Source organism: Haliotis rufescens, unplaced genomic scaffold (genome assembly GCF_023055435.1).
Source record: "Haliotis rufescens isolate VD_foot unplaced genomic scaffold, xgHalRufe1.0.p SCAF_17, whole genome shotgun sequence".
NCBI classification, from domain to species: domain Eukaryota; kingdom Metazoa; phylum Mollusca; class Gastropoda; order Lepetellida; family Haliotidae; genus Haliotis; species Haliotis rufescens.
In genome coordinates, this window is record NW_025963857.1 from 22,419,608 (window position 1) to 22,435,914 (window position 16,307).

Below are 16,307 nucleotides of genomic sequence, written 5' to 3' on the forward strand. Positions count from 1 at the left end.
TTTAACAGTTACACGTGTTTAGGATTGTGTTTAACAGCTTCACGTGTTTAGGATTGTGTTTAACAGCTAAACGTGTTAAGGATTGTGTTCAACAGCTCAACGCGTTACGAATTGTGTTCAACAGCTAAACGTGTTTAGAATTGTGTTCAACAGCTAAGTTAACGTGTTTAGGGTCTAAAGACCCGTATCCCCACCGTACGTAAACTATAGGGTGAAGATTTTCTTTTTTAACTTATTTGGTTAAGCTTAAAAATATTTCACGAAAGGGTGTACATGCTCGTGGGTTTCCATACCCGAAAGGGATGTGAATGTCATTGTCATGGTGAAGATCTGGTTCTTTCTTATAGATAGACCCTTCAAAGATTTGCCTCAGTCAAACTTTCAAAAGGTTTTACGGTAGACGTTGCTAGGATCCAGTGCTATTAATCTAGAATAATTCGTCAGGAGAAATGCATGATAATATAAAGTTTTATTTTAATAAAGTAGATAAACAATAAACTCATTTTAAAACAAATTTATTTACAACGAAAAACAAAATGAAGCGTGAACATGATTAACAAGCACTATGTGGGGGTTCTGACGCTGCTTCACTGCTGATAGTGGAACGGGTAGGGGTACCCTGGGTACAGACTGGGCGGGTACATCATTGGTACATGGGGTACTGGATACTGGTTCACGGACTGGTGCATCATGGGAGACAAGTACCCGTATCCTGGAGCAGACGACAACATGGCGGCCATGTTCTGCTGGTGGAGGGAGTAGTTCTTTATTCTGGAATCGGAGGCTCTTTTGTTGCGTGCTCGTCTGTTCTGGAACCACACCTGTGGAGGCAATACAATATATATAGATAAAATAGAATAGATAAAAATAATAAGGAATATCATGTGACAGATTTTACAGTTGGTTTGTGTTTATTCTGAGGAATATCAATATATTAATATCAATATTTATTTTGGAAGAAGTTTAAGCATGTCATTACCACGCACCATTAATACATAACATTACAGTGTTTAGAAATGTTATAAAAATGTTAACCTTAAGTCTCTGTACTGGAATATCCAGCTCCTGAGACAGATCTTCATACAGCTCTACATCCGGGTATTTGTTCTCCAGAAACACCTGCTTCAACCGCCTCACTTGCTTCTTGGTGTAGTTCTTCCTCAGGTTCGCTGAAACACGTTCTTCCTCTTGAGTATTCGGGGAAGTTCGCTCTGAGACTCGATCTTCCTCCTGAGTACTGGGAGAGGTTCGCTCTGAGACACAAACTTCTTCCTGAGCATTGGGGGAGGTTCGCCCTGACATAGAGGAACTGTCAGAGCTGGGAGTTGGGCTCGGGTTGCTGTAGAAACCACTGGAAGCAGTACTTCCATTTGGACTGGTGCTCTCCACGTCGATGAGATCATCTATAAACAAATTGAACAATTAACGTGACAATTCTCAGAATATACTTGATATACTTGTTTTCACTATTCAACTTTAGTGGACATATAATCTACCCACAACGTGATAGTGAGATTGTATACTAAAAAATTGTTAATAATGTAAAAACGATCTTACCACAAACATCACTTGATGGAGAAGACATCTTATTCCCAATATTGGTATCTGGCTGACAAGTCCTCTGCTGATGTTGGGAGTTCATACTGGTATTTGACAGTTCTGGGCATGACTGGACACTGGGAAAGGGCAGCTCTGGACAGGACTGGAGGTGGTGGAGACTCAGATTCAGTGCCATTGGAGGAGCAGCGGGTCTTCCTTGGGTGTTTTGTATAATGGATCTGTCAAGGAAGGTGATAAAGGGGTTGTAGGATGTACGGTGAAGGTCAACTGTCCTTGGAGAGTCTGATTTCTGGTGGAGAAGAAGGTGCTCAAGCTGCAGGCCTTGCTTGGTTGTCACAATCGCTTGATCCAACTCGTGTGATTCCTCTAACGGAAAGCTAGTGTTTGTGGCCCCGACTCGGCTAGAGTCGGTTATCTGAGTTTTACCAAGTACTCCATCCCGATGGCTGTGGATACTGACAGACTTCATGATGTCCCCGATGGAGAAGGGAACTGGGGATTTGGCCACTGGGTTTTTCGTCGGAGTTTTGTTGATCTGTGCAGAGGAAGCTGTGTACTTTGGGAACAGACATCTGGCAGGGGCCTGCAGGAGAATAAGCACAATTACGCTTTGACAAATAATATGAATGAACTCATACTATCATATGACACATTTGTAGAGACATCTAAAGTAATATGTACATCCCTTCACATACAATTGCGGAAAATTGTATTTTTGTTCATTATCATTTTATTTTTTTATACAAGTATAACAGTGAGCCAGAAATATTCTAGCTGCATCTCTGAATAATCGATGATTGGTCAGACGTTGATAACAACCCACACCGATAATTAAACAAGTCACCGAGCCTGACGATCAAATTAAGTCGGGTCTTACGACCTGACACAGTGTTAAGGGCATTTTCTAACCGCATAATATAAACTGTCAACTAACATACCTGAATCTGATCCATCCTTTCAAACAAGAAAGTTTCAGCAGGTGCGTAGAAGTTCTAAACACAACTTGAAAGAATGAAGGTGTAAAATTACTTGACATGGACTTACTTACTTACTGACATGGACCAACGCATAGCCTTTTATTCTCATCGGCTGGCTTAGGTGATGACTGAGTGAGTGGCACTTCACTCAAGCAGAGGGGATAGGCTTGGGAGAAATGTTTTCATTGTCAGATTACGTGACATCTCACTCAAGCAGAGGGGATAGGCTTGGGAGAAATGTTTTCATTGTCAGATTACGTGACATCTCACTCAAGCAGAGGGGATAGGCTTGGGAGAAATGTTTTCATTGTCAGATTACGTGACATCTCACTCAAGCAGAGGGGATAGGCTTGGGAGAAATGTTTTCATTGTCAGATCACGTGACATCTCACTCAAGCAGAGGGGATAGGCTTGGGAGAAATGTTTTCATTGTCAGATCACGTGACATCTCACTCAAGCAGAGGGTATAGGATTAGGAGAAATGTTTTCATTGTTAGATCACGTGACATTTCACTCAAACAGAGGGGATAGGATTGGGAGAAATGTTTTCATTGTCAGATCACCTGGTATCTCAATCAAGGTGAGGGTTTAGGATTAAGAGAAATGTTTTCATTGTCAAATCACGTGGCATCTCAATCAATTTCGTAATCAAGAGCTAGTTTAGAATGGAAGTGAGGTATACCCTTTCCTGTATCTTTATTTACTGAAGCCTGAAGTTGATATATATTGTATATTTGTATGTATAAGTTGATGTATAAGTTGATGTATCAATGCTGTATCTATATTGCCGCTGATAGCGGCCTGAGTGTGATAAAGTTCAGTTCAGCTCAGAGATAGTGTAATAACACTGAGATGATATATCACGTTTGTTTGTGAATATTTGTTGATTGAAATGTACGCCTTAGGGAATCAGTTTGTGGTTATTTTCTCTTTTGCTTTTAAAACGTCTATAATGCGGCAAAACATTTGACATCGAAATTTACGGAGAGAAAACGTCGTTACCACGCCCGCTTACATGTTTGACCTGAATGAAGTTATTGCTCTCCCTGACTGTAGGCTGGTAGAACTGTAGGATCACGTGTCACCCTACAGCTGGGTGCGTGAGGTACCCCCAGTTTCCAACCGAAACGTCGAAAATAATTTATCAAAGTATTATTGCCGTACAATTTCATCATATGTGCTTTGTTATTTCATCTATTATAAATTATAATAATTGATACATGTATATCTAATCCTAGATAAGTTAAACCAGTTAAGTACTGATAGGACGTAAGTTTGATCGTTTTATTGTTCATGATCCTAAATGTACAGTGGAAACTTGAAAAAAGATATCTATTTAACAGATTTTGTAGTTAACCAACTACGACTTGTGTGCCTTTTTTAAATCATCTACCTCACATTCTTTATGCACTGTTACACACACGTACATTGATATGAGACACAAATAATCACTAATATAATAGTCATGAGGATTGCAATCTTTATTTCATGTCTAAAAAATATGATACGAGTCTACAAATAACAACTTGCATTATGTAGTCATTGCACTAAACTCGAATGTCGGTCATCATGAACTAGCTTCTGTTTTGTCAGATGCTAAGCCACTTATAAACGATGTTCTGTGGAACATTTTTAATTTCATCGCTAAATTAAACCAGACTCCCCTTGCTCTGGTTCAATCACAGCCGCATACTTGTCATCTATAGACCATGCCTTAATTTTCCTCTTCCCTTTGATCTGTTCTGATCCAGGTATCCCCGGGACACGCTAGGTCCTTCCATGGATTCCTCAGTCATTTTGGCAGGATTGACTGATGCTCACTTACTTACTTACTTACTTACTTTGGAGATTTAACGTGCGCTTTCCGACTGATGCGTATTTCGCACACGGGCCCGGCCAGGCCATTTAATGTGTTTCCGAAAGGGGCGAAGGTGGTCTGTGCAACCCAAGAGGGGGGTTTTAGGGGTTGCTTATATAGAATTTGGGAATTTTGAGATTTGTTGTTACCCTGTCTGGCACTCGGCATTAAAAGGTAAAACAAGGACTGGTCGGCTGGGACTCAGTATACTGTGTCTGAGTGGGGTATTCATGTTAAACTGCGGCATGGTATCTCAGTGAGCTAGCACTTTAAATCGGCATCAGTCCGGACTATCACAAGCAGCCACACAAACACACACACGTACATGCACGTCGCTATATAAGTGCAATAATCTTGGACGCGACGTTAAACCCCATTTCACCTCACCTCACCTGGTCATAAATAACACATTAAATCACCTCTTTATCACTTCATCTCCAGAATACACCGTAGAATGAGACTCAATTGTAATGACCCGACCGTTTTATTGCCATTGATCCCAAGTGTAGTTGTGGTTATTATTACGAAGACAGTCTTCATTATATTATCTATTTCAATGTTAAACATATTCGAACACGTGATCAAATGGTTTCCTTTATGTGAAAGCGTATGGTCTTAAAACCGTGTTGTTGGGAAATATGACTGTCATGTTTGTTTTGCTTGTTGTTTAACGCCTCACTAAGCAATATTCCAGCTATATGACGGCGGTCTGTAAATAATCGAGTCTGGACCAGACAAATCAGTGATTGACATCATGAGCATCGATCCACGTACTTGGAATTCGATGACATGCATCAACCAAGTCAGCGAGCCTGACCACCCGATCCCGTTAGTGACCTTTTACGACAAGCATAGTCGCCTTTTACGGCAAGCATGGAGTGCTGAAGACCTACTCTACAGGTCGACTGTCATGTGAAACACATATTAGACGAACGGTATCTGTTCGAGCATATTTTACCCTAACAAAAGGCTTTGAAAGCATTAAATTATATTAGACAATTTTTGTACATTTATATATACATATGTACATTTGATGTTGAACTTTTAAACGATAATCCACATGTAACAAGGCTATAAAAACTATACAGTAGCCTCATACCTCCACAAGGTTAAAGAACTACCAGGAGAATGCCACGACTGACACTCGAACAAGGCGTGCGAGCAACACATGCACACATAGCAAGAGCCTTTGGCTGTTCCTGTGTTGCTGTCACCAACTTGATGCAAGGGTACAGGAAGACTGGGCATATAAAACAGGCCAAGAACAGTAAGACTGAGGTAGACCATGCCCTTGGAAGACCGGTACTTGAGTACGTTACATCTCCGCAATCGCTGCCACACAGTGATGTCTTCAGTAGAGAAATGCGTCAGGTCATACGGTCAGCCGACAAACAGTGGCAGTTGATGGAAACCTAACCGTCCAACGATACATAGATGCAATCCTTCGTGCTGTCGTCCTACCTTTCACAAAACAGCAACCCCATTATTTTATTCACAAAAAAGTGTTTGTTTGTTTGATGTTTAACGCCGCACTCAGCAATATTCCAGCTATATGACGGCGGTCTGTGAAAAATACTCAACAATGAGTTGGCTTAAAACACTGGTTGATGATAGTTACATCGATTATGATAGGATTACGTGTCACACATGGGGACAATAATTTATTTTAACCTCCTGATCAGATGACCAGAACCTTCATTAATCTTTGTTGATGAAAGCATCACATTAAATTAAAAAACAAGCAATTAGTTATTCAGATATACTTTAAAAGTTCTAATACAGACCGATTTCTTTCAAGTCGTTTAGGATGAAATGCCCGCTCGGACGGGAAAATAGATATTTTAGATTTAGTATTTGATAATGTGAATCCCTTGCAATTGCAAAGTCCACTCAGTCAAGCAAAATATTGTAATTGTAGCAGATATTCTGTGTGTATTGTTCGTTACCGATTAATATATCGTTGTAGATAATGCTTCAGTCTGATTCACTGTCGAATGTCTCGAGAATTCAGTTTTCAGTTTATGACGCGTTTAGACGATGTCCACCACCTTCATCTATTTTGTACCCATAAGCGAGGTACATCCATAGGGAAAATTCCAATATATACAAAATATACAATTTGTATATGTGGTATATCCAAAAATATACAATTTTGTATATATGGTACAGTAAACTACGGTTATAACGAACCCAAAGAGACTACTAATTTTAGTTCGTTATAACCGTAGTTCGTTATAAGCATATATACAGCATAACTACATCAAATAGTTGGGACCAAAAAGTAAGTTCGTTATATCCGTCAGTTCGTTATAAGCGTGTTCGTTTTAACCGTGGTTTACTGTATATCCAAAAATATACAATTTTGTATATATGGATAGATTTTACCACTGCTTCACTCAGTTTCTTCTTACTGGATTCTCACAATATGTGGTTGATATTGAAAATATTACTAATAATACCGGACAGTATTATTGCATGTGACAAACTATGTTCATTATGACAACTATATTTGGAGTGTTATGAAATAATTGGCATTTATTCATGTTGACAGCATTTTACATAATAAAGAAATAGAAGATTTCAGCAGACTTTTGTAACAGTTAGATATATAATACGTCCGCCTACTGTTTCCAAATTTGATGATCTATGCATACAAGTAGTTCAGAGTAGTTTTAAACAGTGACGGTAAAATAAATTTATCGTGAATAGCGGCAAATATGAATATATACAATTTAATATATATGTTTCTGTTATGTCATGGTATGGTGATTCTGAATCGAAAATATTGCTTGATATTGTTTGACAAACAGTTGTATGCACTGTCCATCGTGATACTTCTACTTAAGTATATAAAAAAGGATATTTGTTTAGACATGCGTTCATTGTAAACAAGGATTAGTGTGACAGGATAACTAAGTTTGTCATCTGGTATAATGGTTTTATTATTTATAGAAGAATTGTGTCTTGAACGCAGCATGGCCACATATTTACACTATTCTTTCATGTCATGAGAAAATATATTCTATATTTGTCGATTTTACACTATTCCCTTTCCTCTGGACATATAATTATTATTCATTTGTTGTTGCTACTTTTTAATAATGATAAGGATGGTGTAAAAGAGTGGATAACTAGAATTTAAAGTCATTAGGAGAAGCTCTAGGAAATCTTGCAGGGAAAGCTGCAGCTACACTTCATGGTATATTAAGAAGTATTGTATCCTGGCTCTAGACTTTATTCGCTGAGAATGCTACTTAGCTTAGTCAAAACTATTTATCCAAATCCTGAATAAACCTGCCGCATTTCCATCAACTCTTAAGTGTTGTTTTCTGATCGATATGTTGTTGATTTTGAGTAACAATATGTGGTGTTTGTTCAATTACTGAACGTGGTTGAGATGTTACTTCTGTGTTTGGCTAAATTACAGCAGATGGCTGTGGTTTGACTATTACTGTCTCACCCGTGCTTGGGTGAGTTATTTAGACAGTGTTAATATCTGAATTGATACCTAGTGTTTGTTTATCAGTAGTAATTACAATTTTATTATTATAACCTACCACTTGAACAATCTTAAGTTCCTTGTTACACGGTGTCATATACAGACCTGTCCCCAAAACATAGTCTACTTTACCACCAGCATACTGGTAGAGCATCTTGATATGGGTTGTTGGCCGAAGGTGGATCAACAGGTGACGAAATAGCATCCTCTACGTTTCAGCAAACTGCTTTTGTGCAACAAATGCTGCGAATCCACCAATGATGTTTGTACGTGTTTGCGCCTGAGCCCCAACAACAGCCCATACATAAGTTCTGACTGAGTCATTAAGTCTTTCAATACCGGGGTGAGTAATAACTTCTGATTTATTTAAAATGAATTCCAAGCATTTTCAGCATCTTGTGGTTGCTCAACCTGTTGAACAGCGAATACAACTCCACCCTCAAAGTTTACATGATCATCTCTCCACTCGTTACTCGAGAGAGCAATGTCCTATCGAAGCCAACCACCTTTCAATAAACTATTGCTGACTTCTTGAACAGAGCGTGTGCCACTGTATGGGATACCTAGATCATGATTAACTCCATGCAGACGCCAGTGTTCATATGCCCGCTGATTGTATTGATTATTTGATGGATTCCATCCTGTGGTAATGGTTGACTTATATATGAACTATATGATCGTTTATGATACTGTGTTATAGACTACATGAACACACATGTTAAGTAGTTATATGAAGGTGATTTCATAAACATCATTTTATGTATGTATGTATGCTAGTGTGGTAGTTTTAGCTATGTTTGGGTCGGTTTGTTTATTTATTTGGTTATTTAGCGTTGTGTCTATTTGGGGTATTTTGAGTTTAGGAGTGAAGATATTTGATTGTTTGCAGTTTTGTTTAAGATTTTTAATTTGGTGTTCATTTAGGTAGTTTGTTATTCTTTGGGATATTGGGGTAAGTAAGGGGTGTTTACGAGCTAGAGCTTGGTTTTTGGGGCTGATGTTTTGGTTTATTAAGTTTTGGATGAGAGGGTTTGATTGGGTCGCGGCCCAGAAATTTAAGCTTAGCTGTTCCCTGCGTAGACTTAGTGGCATTTCTCCTGTTAAGGCCTGAAGTGAGGTGAAGGAGGTGCCATGTTGGGTGCGTGTAATTAGTTTGAGAGCCTGATATTGTATTGAGTCAAGTTTTTTAGATAGAGAGTTGTTTAGGGTGTTGTATATGGCGCAGCCGTAGTCAAGTTTTGATCTAATTAGTGATATGTAGAGAGAGAGGAGGGTATCTTTGGAGGCTCCCCAGTTAGAGCCAGTTAGGCATCTTAGGGTGTTTAGGTCTTTACTGCGTTTAGTTGTTAGGTTTTGGATGTGAGCATCCCAGGTGAGATGTTCATCGAAAATAAGTCCTAAGAATTTGGTTTGTTTTTGAAATTTGATTCATTTTTTGTTTTGTTTGATTGTTTAGCTGGAGGATTGGGGAGGCGGGTTTCATGTTTTTATGTTTGAATACTATTCCTGTTGTTTTTTTCTGAGTTAAGGGAGAAGCCCCATTTGTCAGCCCATTGTTGTATTTTATTAAGAGATTTCTGGAGTAAATTTTGGACCATTTTCATGCTTTTAGTGCGGATCCAGATGGCTCTATCATCCGCGAATTTTGATGTGTTTACTTTAGGGGATAGGCCCTCGAATAGATCGTTTATCATTATATTGAAGAGGGTGGGGCTGAGGATACTGCCCTGTGGAGTGCCATTTTCTAGGGGACATTGGTCCGATAGAGTTTGGTCTATACCCACGGTTATTTTACGATTGTTTAGGAAGTCCTGGATGTAGTTTATTATCTGACCTTTGAGTCCTATTTTTAAAAGTTTTTGTATTAGCCCGTCGTGCCATACCATGTCGAAAGCTTTAGAGAAGTCTTCCCCGCATCTGGTGGTCTTTACAGTCATCGACCTGTTTGAGTGAGTGACACTTCACACAGAGGAGATTGGATGAAGACAAGTGTTTTCTTAGTCAGATCACGCGATCACTCAGTGTCGTGATCAAGAGCTTGATGCTGATTGTTAATGAGAGGGTGTCATGTTGAGGTGATATAGTATTATGTTGTCTAAATATACTCATGTCTGACTGTGTTGATTGTACTGTTTTACCTGCCCATAGGGCTTCCGGACTTCGTGTTCTTTGTCTGTGCTGTCTACTGAAGATGAGAATACTCTCAGGGCTGGGCCTTCGTAAAGTTGTCAAATTAAGACATTCTCCACTTATGCCAATTTACCATATGTCATTTTGAAATAATTATTAATTCAATATATCATAGTTGTGCAATGTTCATGGAACCAAGCATTCATGTTGATATTCTCACCTGTTCACATTAATATATTGGTAAATATCTTCATATACCATACACGATCTATATTTCTGATGTCATATATAGCAGTGCTTTACTCTTTTATCACATACACACAAGTATTAAGGTAACACATACCTGAAAACAATTACAATAGTCAATGTTATGCCATTACACGTTACATGTCCCACTGCAAACTATTACTTAATAAATATGTCTATATGTCTGTCATGAATACCAGCATCTATATGCGTATTCACACATGCTGCCATGTGATTGTTCGTGTGGACTTGAGAACGAAAAACTGTAATACAATCAGTCTTTCGGTCAAATTGTTTAGAGAAGACAACAACAAATACCACATTAACAAAACGATAAGATATTCTCTATGATAGAATAGAAAACCTTCGTCTTCATTAACTATATTACTGTAATGATCGCATACAACACGAGAGCTGGAACTGCAAATGACACAGACTCAATTATTGATTCTGGTATGCTACTGGAATGCGTACATAAACAAAGAACGAAAGACACTGCATGTTTGTTCACATTTGAATTTGTTCGTGACCTGGAATACCTACATTAGCATAAATATACTTATTATTCATATTCAATTTCTTGGACGTTTTGTTGTGTGACTGTGGCTAAACGTGTTTAGGTTTGTGTTTAACGTCTAAAAGTGTTTAGGATTGTGTTTAACAGCTAGACGTGTTTAGGATTGTGTTTAGCAGCTAAACGTGTTTAGGGTTGTGTTTAACAGCTAAACGTGTTTAGGATTGTGTTTAGCAGCTTAACGTGTTTATGATTGTGCTTAACAGCTAAACGTGTCAAGGATTGTGTTTAACAGCTAAACGTGTTTAGGATTGTGTTCAACGTCTAAACGTGTTTAGGGTTGTGTTCAAAAGCTAAACGTGTTTATGTTTGTGTTCAGCAGGCAAACGTGTTTATGATTGTGTTCAACAGCTAAACGTGTTTAGGATTGTGTTTAACAGCTTAACGTGTTTAGGATCGTGTTCAACAGCTCAACGTGTTTATGATTGTGTTTAACAGCTAAACGTGTTTAGGGTCTAAATTTGGTTAAGCTTAAAAATATTTCACGAAATGGTTTACATGCTCGTTGGTTTCCATACCCCAAAGGAATGTGAACGTCATTGTCATGGTGAAGATCTTGTTCTTTCTTATGGAAAGACTATTCAAAGATTTGCCTCAGTCAAACTTTAAAAAGGTTTTATGGTAGACGTTGCTAGGATCCAGTGATATTAATCTAGAATAATTCTTCAGGAGAAATGCATGATAATATAAAGTTCTATTTTAATAAAGTAGATAAACAATAAACTCATTTAAAAACAAATTTATTTACAACGAAAAACAAAGAAGCGTGAACGTGATTAACAAGCACTATGTGGGGGTTCTGTCGCTGCTTCACTGCTGATAGTGGAACGGGTAGGGGTACCCTGGGTACAGACTGGGCGGGTACATCATTGGTACATGGGGTACTGGATACTGGTTCACGGACTGGTGCATCATGGGAGACAAGTACCCGTATCCTGGAGCAGACGACAACATGGCGGCCATGTTCTGCTGGTGGAGGGAGTAGTTCTTTATTCTGGAATCGGAGGCTCTTTTGTTGCGTGCTCGTCTGTTCTGGAACCACACCTGTGGAGGCAATACAATATATATAGATAAAATAGAATAGATAAAAATAATAAGGAATATCATGTGACAGATTTTACAGTTGGTTTGTGTTTATTCTGAGGAATATCAATATATTAATATCAATATTTATTTTAGAAGAAGTTTAAGCATGTCATTACCACGCACCATTAATACATAACATTACAGTGTTTAGAAATGTTATAAAAATGTTAACCTTAAGTCTCTGTACTGGAATATCCAGCTCCTGAGACAGATCTTCATACAGCTCTACATCCGGGTATTTGTTCTCCAGAAACACCTGCTTCAACCGCCTCACTTGCTTCTTGGTGTAGTTCTTCCTCAGGTTCGCTGAAACACGTTCTTCCTCTTGAGTATTCGGGGAAGTTCGCTCTGAGACTCGATCTTCCTCCTGAGTACTGGGAGAGGTTCGCTCTGAGACACAAACTTCTTCCTGAGCATTGGGGGAGGTTCGCCCTGACATAGAGGAACTGTCAGAGCTGGGAGTTGGGCTCGGGTTGCTGTAGAAACCACTGGAAGCAGTACTTCCATTTGGACTGGTGCTCTCCACGTCGATGAGATCATCTATAAACAAATTGAACAATTAACGTGACAATTCTCAGAATATACTTGATATACTTGTTTTCACTATTCAACTTTAGTGGACATATAATCTACCCGCAACGTGATAGTGAGATTGTATACTAAAAAATTGTTAATAATGTAAAAACGATCTTACCACAAACATCACTTGATGGAGAAGACATCTTATTCCCAATATTGGTATCTGGCTGACAAGTCCTCTGCTGATGTTGGGAGTTCATACTGGTATTTGACAGTTCTGGGCATGACTGGACACTGGGAAAGGGCAGCTCTGGACAGGACTGGAGGTGGTGGAGACTCAGATTCAGTGCCATTGGAGGAGCAGCGGGTCTTCCTTGGGTGTTTTGTATAATGGATCTGTCAAGGAAGGTGATAAAGGGGTTGTAGGATGTACGGTGAAGGTCAACTGTCCTTGGAGAGTCTGATTTCTGGTGGAGAAGAAGGTGCTCAAGCTGCAGGCCTTGCTTGGTTGTCACAATCGCTTGATCCAACTCGTGTGATTCCTCTAACGGAAAGCTAGTGTTTGTGGCCCCGACTCGGCTAGAGTCGGTTATCTGAGTTTTACCAAGTACTCCATCCCGATGGCTGTGGATACTGACAGACTTCATGATGTCCCCGATGGAGAAGGGAACTGGGGATTTGGCCACTTGGTTTTTCGTCGGAGTTTTGTTGATCTGTGCAGAGGAAGCTGTGTACTTTGGGAACAGACATCTGGCAGGGGCCTGCAGGAGAATAAGCACAATTACGCTTTGACAAATAATATGAATGAACTCATACTATCATATGACACATTTGTAGAGACATCTAAAGTAATATGTACATCCCTTCACATAAAATTGCGGAAAATTGTATTTTTGTTCATTATCATTTTATTTTTTTATACAAGTATAACAGTGAGCCAGAAATATTCTAGCTGCATCTCTGAATAATCGATGATTGGTCAGACGTTGATAACAACCCACACCGATAATTAAACAAGTCACCGAGCCTGACGATCAAATTAAGTCGGGTCTTACGACCTGACACAGTGTTAAGGGCATTTTCTAACCGCATAATATAAACTGTCAACTAACATACCTGAATCTGATCCATCCTTTCAAACAAGAAAGTTTCAGCAGGTGCGTAGAAGTTCTAAACACAACTTGAAAGAATGAAGGTGTAAAATTACTTGACATGGACTTACTTACTTACTGACATGGACCAACGCATAGCCTTTTATTCTCATCGGCTGGCTTAGGTGATGACTGAGTGAGTGGCACTTCACTCAAGCAGAGGGGATAGGCTTGGGAGAAATGTTTTCATTGTCAGATTACGTGACATCTCACTCAAGCAGAGGGGATAGGCTTGGGAGAAATGTTTTCATTGTCAGATTACGTGACATCTCACTCAAGCAGAGGGGATAGGCTTGGGAGAAATGTTTTCATTGTCAGATTACGTGACATCTCACTCAAGCAGAGGGGATAGGCTTGGGAGAAATGTTTTCATTGTCAGATCACGTGACATCTCACTCAAGCAGAGGGGATAGGCTTGGGAGAAATGTTTTCATTGTCAGATCACGTGACATCTCACTCAAGCAGAGGGTATAGGATTAGGAGAAATGTTTTCATTGTTAGATCACGTGACATTTCACTCAAACAGAGGGGATAGGATTGGGAGAAATGTTTTCATTGTCAGATCACCTGGTATCTCAATCAAGGTGAGGGTATAGGATTAAGAGAAATGTTTTCATTGTCAAATCACGTGGCATCTCAATCAATTTCGTAATCAAGAGCTAGTTTAGAATGGAAGTGAGGTATACCCTTTCCTGTATCTTTATTTACTGAAGCCTGAAGTTGATATATATTGTATATTTGTATGTATAAGTTGATGTATAAGTTGATGTATCAATGCTGTATCTATATTGCCGCTGATAGCGGCCTGAGTGTGATAAAGTTCAGTTCAGCTCAGAGATAGTGTAATAACACTGAGATGATATATCACGTTTGTTTGTGAATATTTGTTGATTGAAATGTACGCCTTAGGGAATCAGTTTGTGGTTATTTTCTCTTTTGCTTTTAAAACGTCTATAATGCGGCAAAACATTTGACATCGAAATTTACGGAGAGAAAACGTCGTTACCACGCCCGCTTACATGTTTGACCTGAATGAAGTTATTGCTCTCCCTGACTGTAGGCTGGTAGAACTGTAGGATCACGTGTCACCCTACAGCTGGGTGCGTGAGGTACCCCCAGTTTCCAACCGAAACGTCGAAAATAATTTATCAAAGTATTATTGCCGTACAATTTCATCATATGTGCTTTGTTATTTCATCTATTATAAATTATAATAATTGATACATGTATATCTAATCCTAGATAAGTTAAACCAGTTAAGTACTGATAGGACGTAAGTTTGATCGTTTTATTGTTCATGATCCTAAATGTACAGTGGAAACTTGAAAAAAGATATCTATTTAACAGATTTTGTAGTTAACCAACTACGACTTGTGTGCCTTTTTTAAATCATCTACCTCACATTCTTTATGCACTGTTACACACACGTACATTGATATGAGACACAAATAATCACTAATATAATAGTCATGAGGATTGCAATCTTTATTTCATGTCTAAAAAATATGATACGAGTCTACAAATAACAACTTGCATTATGTAGTCATTGCACTAAACTCGAATGTCGGTCATCATGAACTAGCTTCTGTTTTGTCAGATGCTAAGCCACTTATAAACGATGTTCTGTGGAACATTTTTAATTTCATCGCTAAATTAAACCAGACTCCCCTTGCTCTGGTTCAATCACAGCCGCATACTTGTCATCTATAGACCATGCCTTAATTTTCCTCTTCCCTTTGATCTGTTCTGATCCAGGTATCCCCGGGACACGCTAGGTCCTTCTATGGATTCCTCAGTCATTTTGGCAGGATTGACTGATGCTCACTTACTTACTTACTTACTTACTTTGGAGATTTAACGTGCGCTTTCCGACTGATGCGTATTTCGCACACGGGCCCGGCCAGGCCATTTAATGTGTTTCCGAAAGGGGCGAAGGTGGTCTGTGCAACCCAAGAGGGGGGTTTTAGGGGTTGCTTATATAGAATTTGGGAATTTTGAGATTTGTTGTTACCCTGTCTGGCGCTCGGCATTAAAAGGTAAAACAAGGACTGGTCGGCTGGGACTCAGTATACTGTGTCTGAGTGGGGTATTCATGTTAAACTGCGGCATGGTATCTCAGTGAGCTAGCACTTTAAATCGGCATCAGTCCGGACTATCACAAGCAGCCACACAAACACACACACGTACATGCACGTCGCTATATAAGTGCAATAATCTTGGACGCGACGTTAAACCCCATTTCACCTCACCTCACCTGGTCATAAATAACACATTAAATCACCTCTTTATCACTTCATCTCCAGAATACACCGTAGAATGAGACTCAATTGTAATGACCCGACCGTTTTATTGCCATTGATCCCAAGTGTAGTTGTGGTTATTATTACGAAGACAGTCTTCATTATATTATCTATTTCAATGTTAAACATATTCGAACACGTGATCAAATGGTTTCCTTTATGTGAAAGCGTATGGTCTTAAAACCGTGTTGTTGGGAAATATGACTGTCATGTTTGTTTTGCTTGTTGTTTAACGCCTCACTAAGCAATATTCCAGCTATATGACGGCGGTCTGTAAATAATCGAGTCTGGACCAGACAAATCAGTGATTGACATCATGAGCATCGATCCACGTACTTGGAATTCGATGACATGCATCAACCAAGTCAGCGAGCCTGACCACCCGATCCCGTTAGTGACCTTTTACG

At 39.2% G+C, this 16,307-nt stretch overlaps 2 protein-coding genes across 2 annotated transcripts; both read right to left on the reverse strand.

The window, feature by feature from the left end:
• Positions 1-587: 587 nt before the first annotated feature.
• On the reverse strand, positions 588-2,513 carry LOC124134017 (segmentation polarity homeobox protein engrailed-like). Its single transcript, XM_046498632.2, has 4 exons — positions 2,499-2,513; positions 1,558-2,143; positions 1,036-1,403; positions 588-821 (listed from the first exon to the last, which is right to left on the reverse strand). Exons 1-4 carry the CDS (start codon positions 2,511-2,513, stop codon positions 588-590), a joined length of 1,203 nt encoding a protein of 400 aa, XP_046354588.2.
• Positions 2,514-11,654: 9,141 nt separating this feature from the next.
• LOC124134016 (segmentation polarity homeobox protein engrailed-like) lies at positions 11,655-13,580 on the reverse strand. Its single transcript, XM_046498631.2, has 4 exons — positions 13,566-13,580; positions 12,625-13,210; positions 12,103-12,470; positions 11,655-11,888 (listed from the first exon to the last, which is right to left on the reverse strand). Exons 1-4 carry the CDS (start codon positions 13,578-13,580, stop codon positions 11,655-11,657), a joined length of 1,203 nt encoding a protein of 400 aa, XP_046354587.1.
• Between the last annotated feature and the right edge of the window lie 2,727 nt (positions 13,581-16,307).

Bases quoted from the DNA above. Each gene is read 5' to 3' on its own strand.
- LOC124134016 (XM_046498631.2), bottom strand. The intron at 12,471-12,624 runs GTAAGATCGTTT...ATTTGTTTATAG, and splicing joins TCCATCAAGTGATGTTTGTG to ATGATCTCATCGACGTGGAG. The intron at 11,889-12,102 runs GTTAACATTTTT...TTGCCTCCACAG, and splicing joins TTCCAGTACAGAGACTTAAG to GTGTGGTTCCAGAACAGACG.
- LOC124134017 (XM_046498632.2), bottom strand. The intron at 1,404-1,557 runs GTAAGATCGTTT...ATTTGTTTATAG, and splicing joins TCCATCAAGTGATGTTTGTG to ATGATCTCATCGACGTGGAG. The intron at 822-1,035 runs GTTAACATTTTT...TTGCCTCCACAG, and splicing joins TTCCAGTACAGAGACTTAAG to GTGTGGTTCCAGAACAGACG.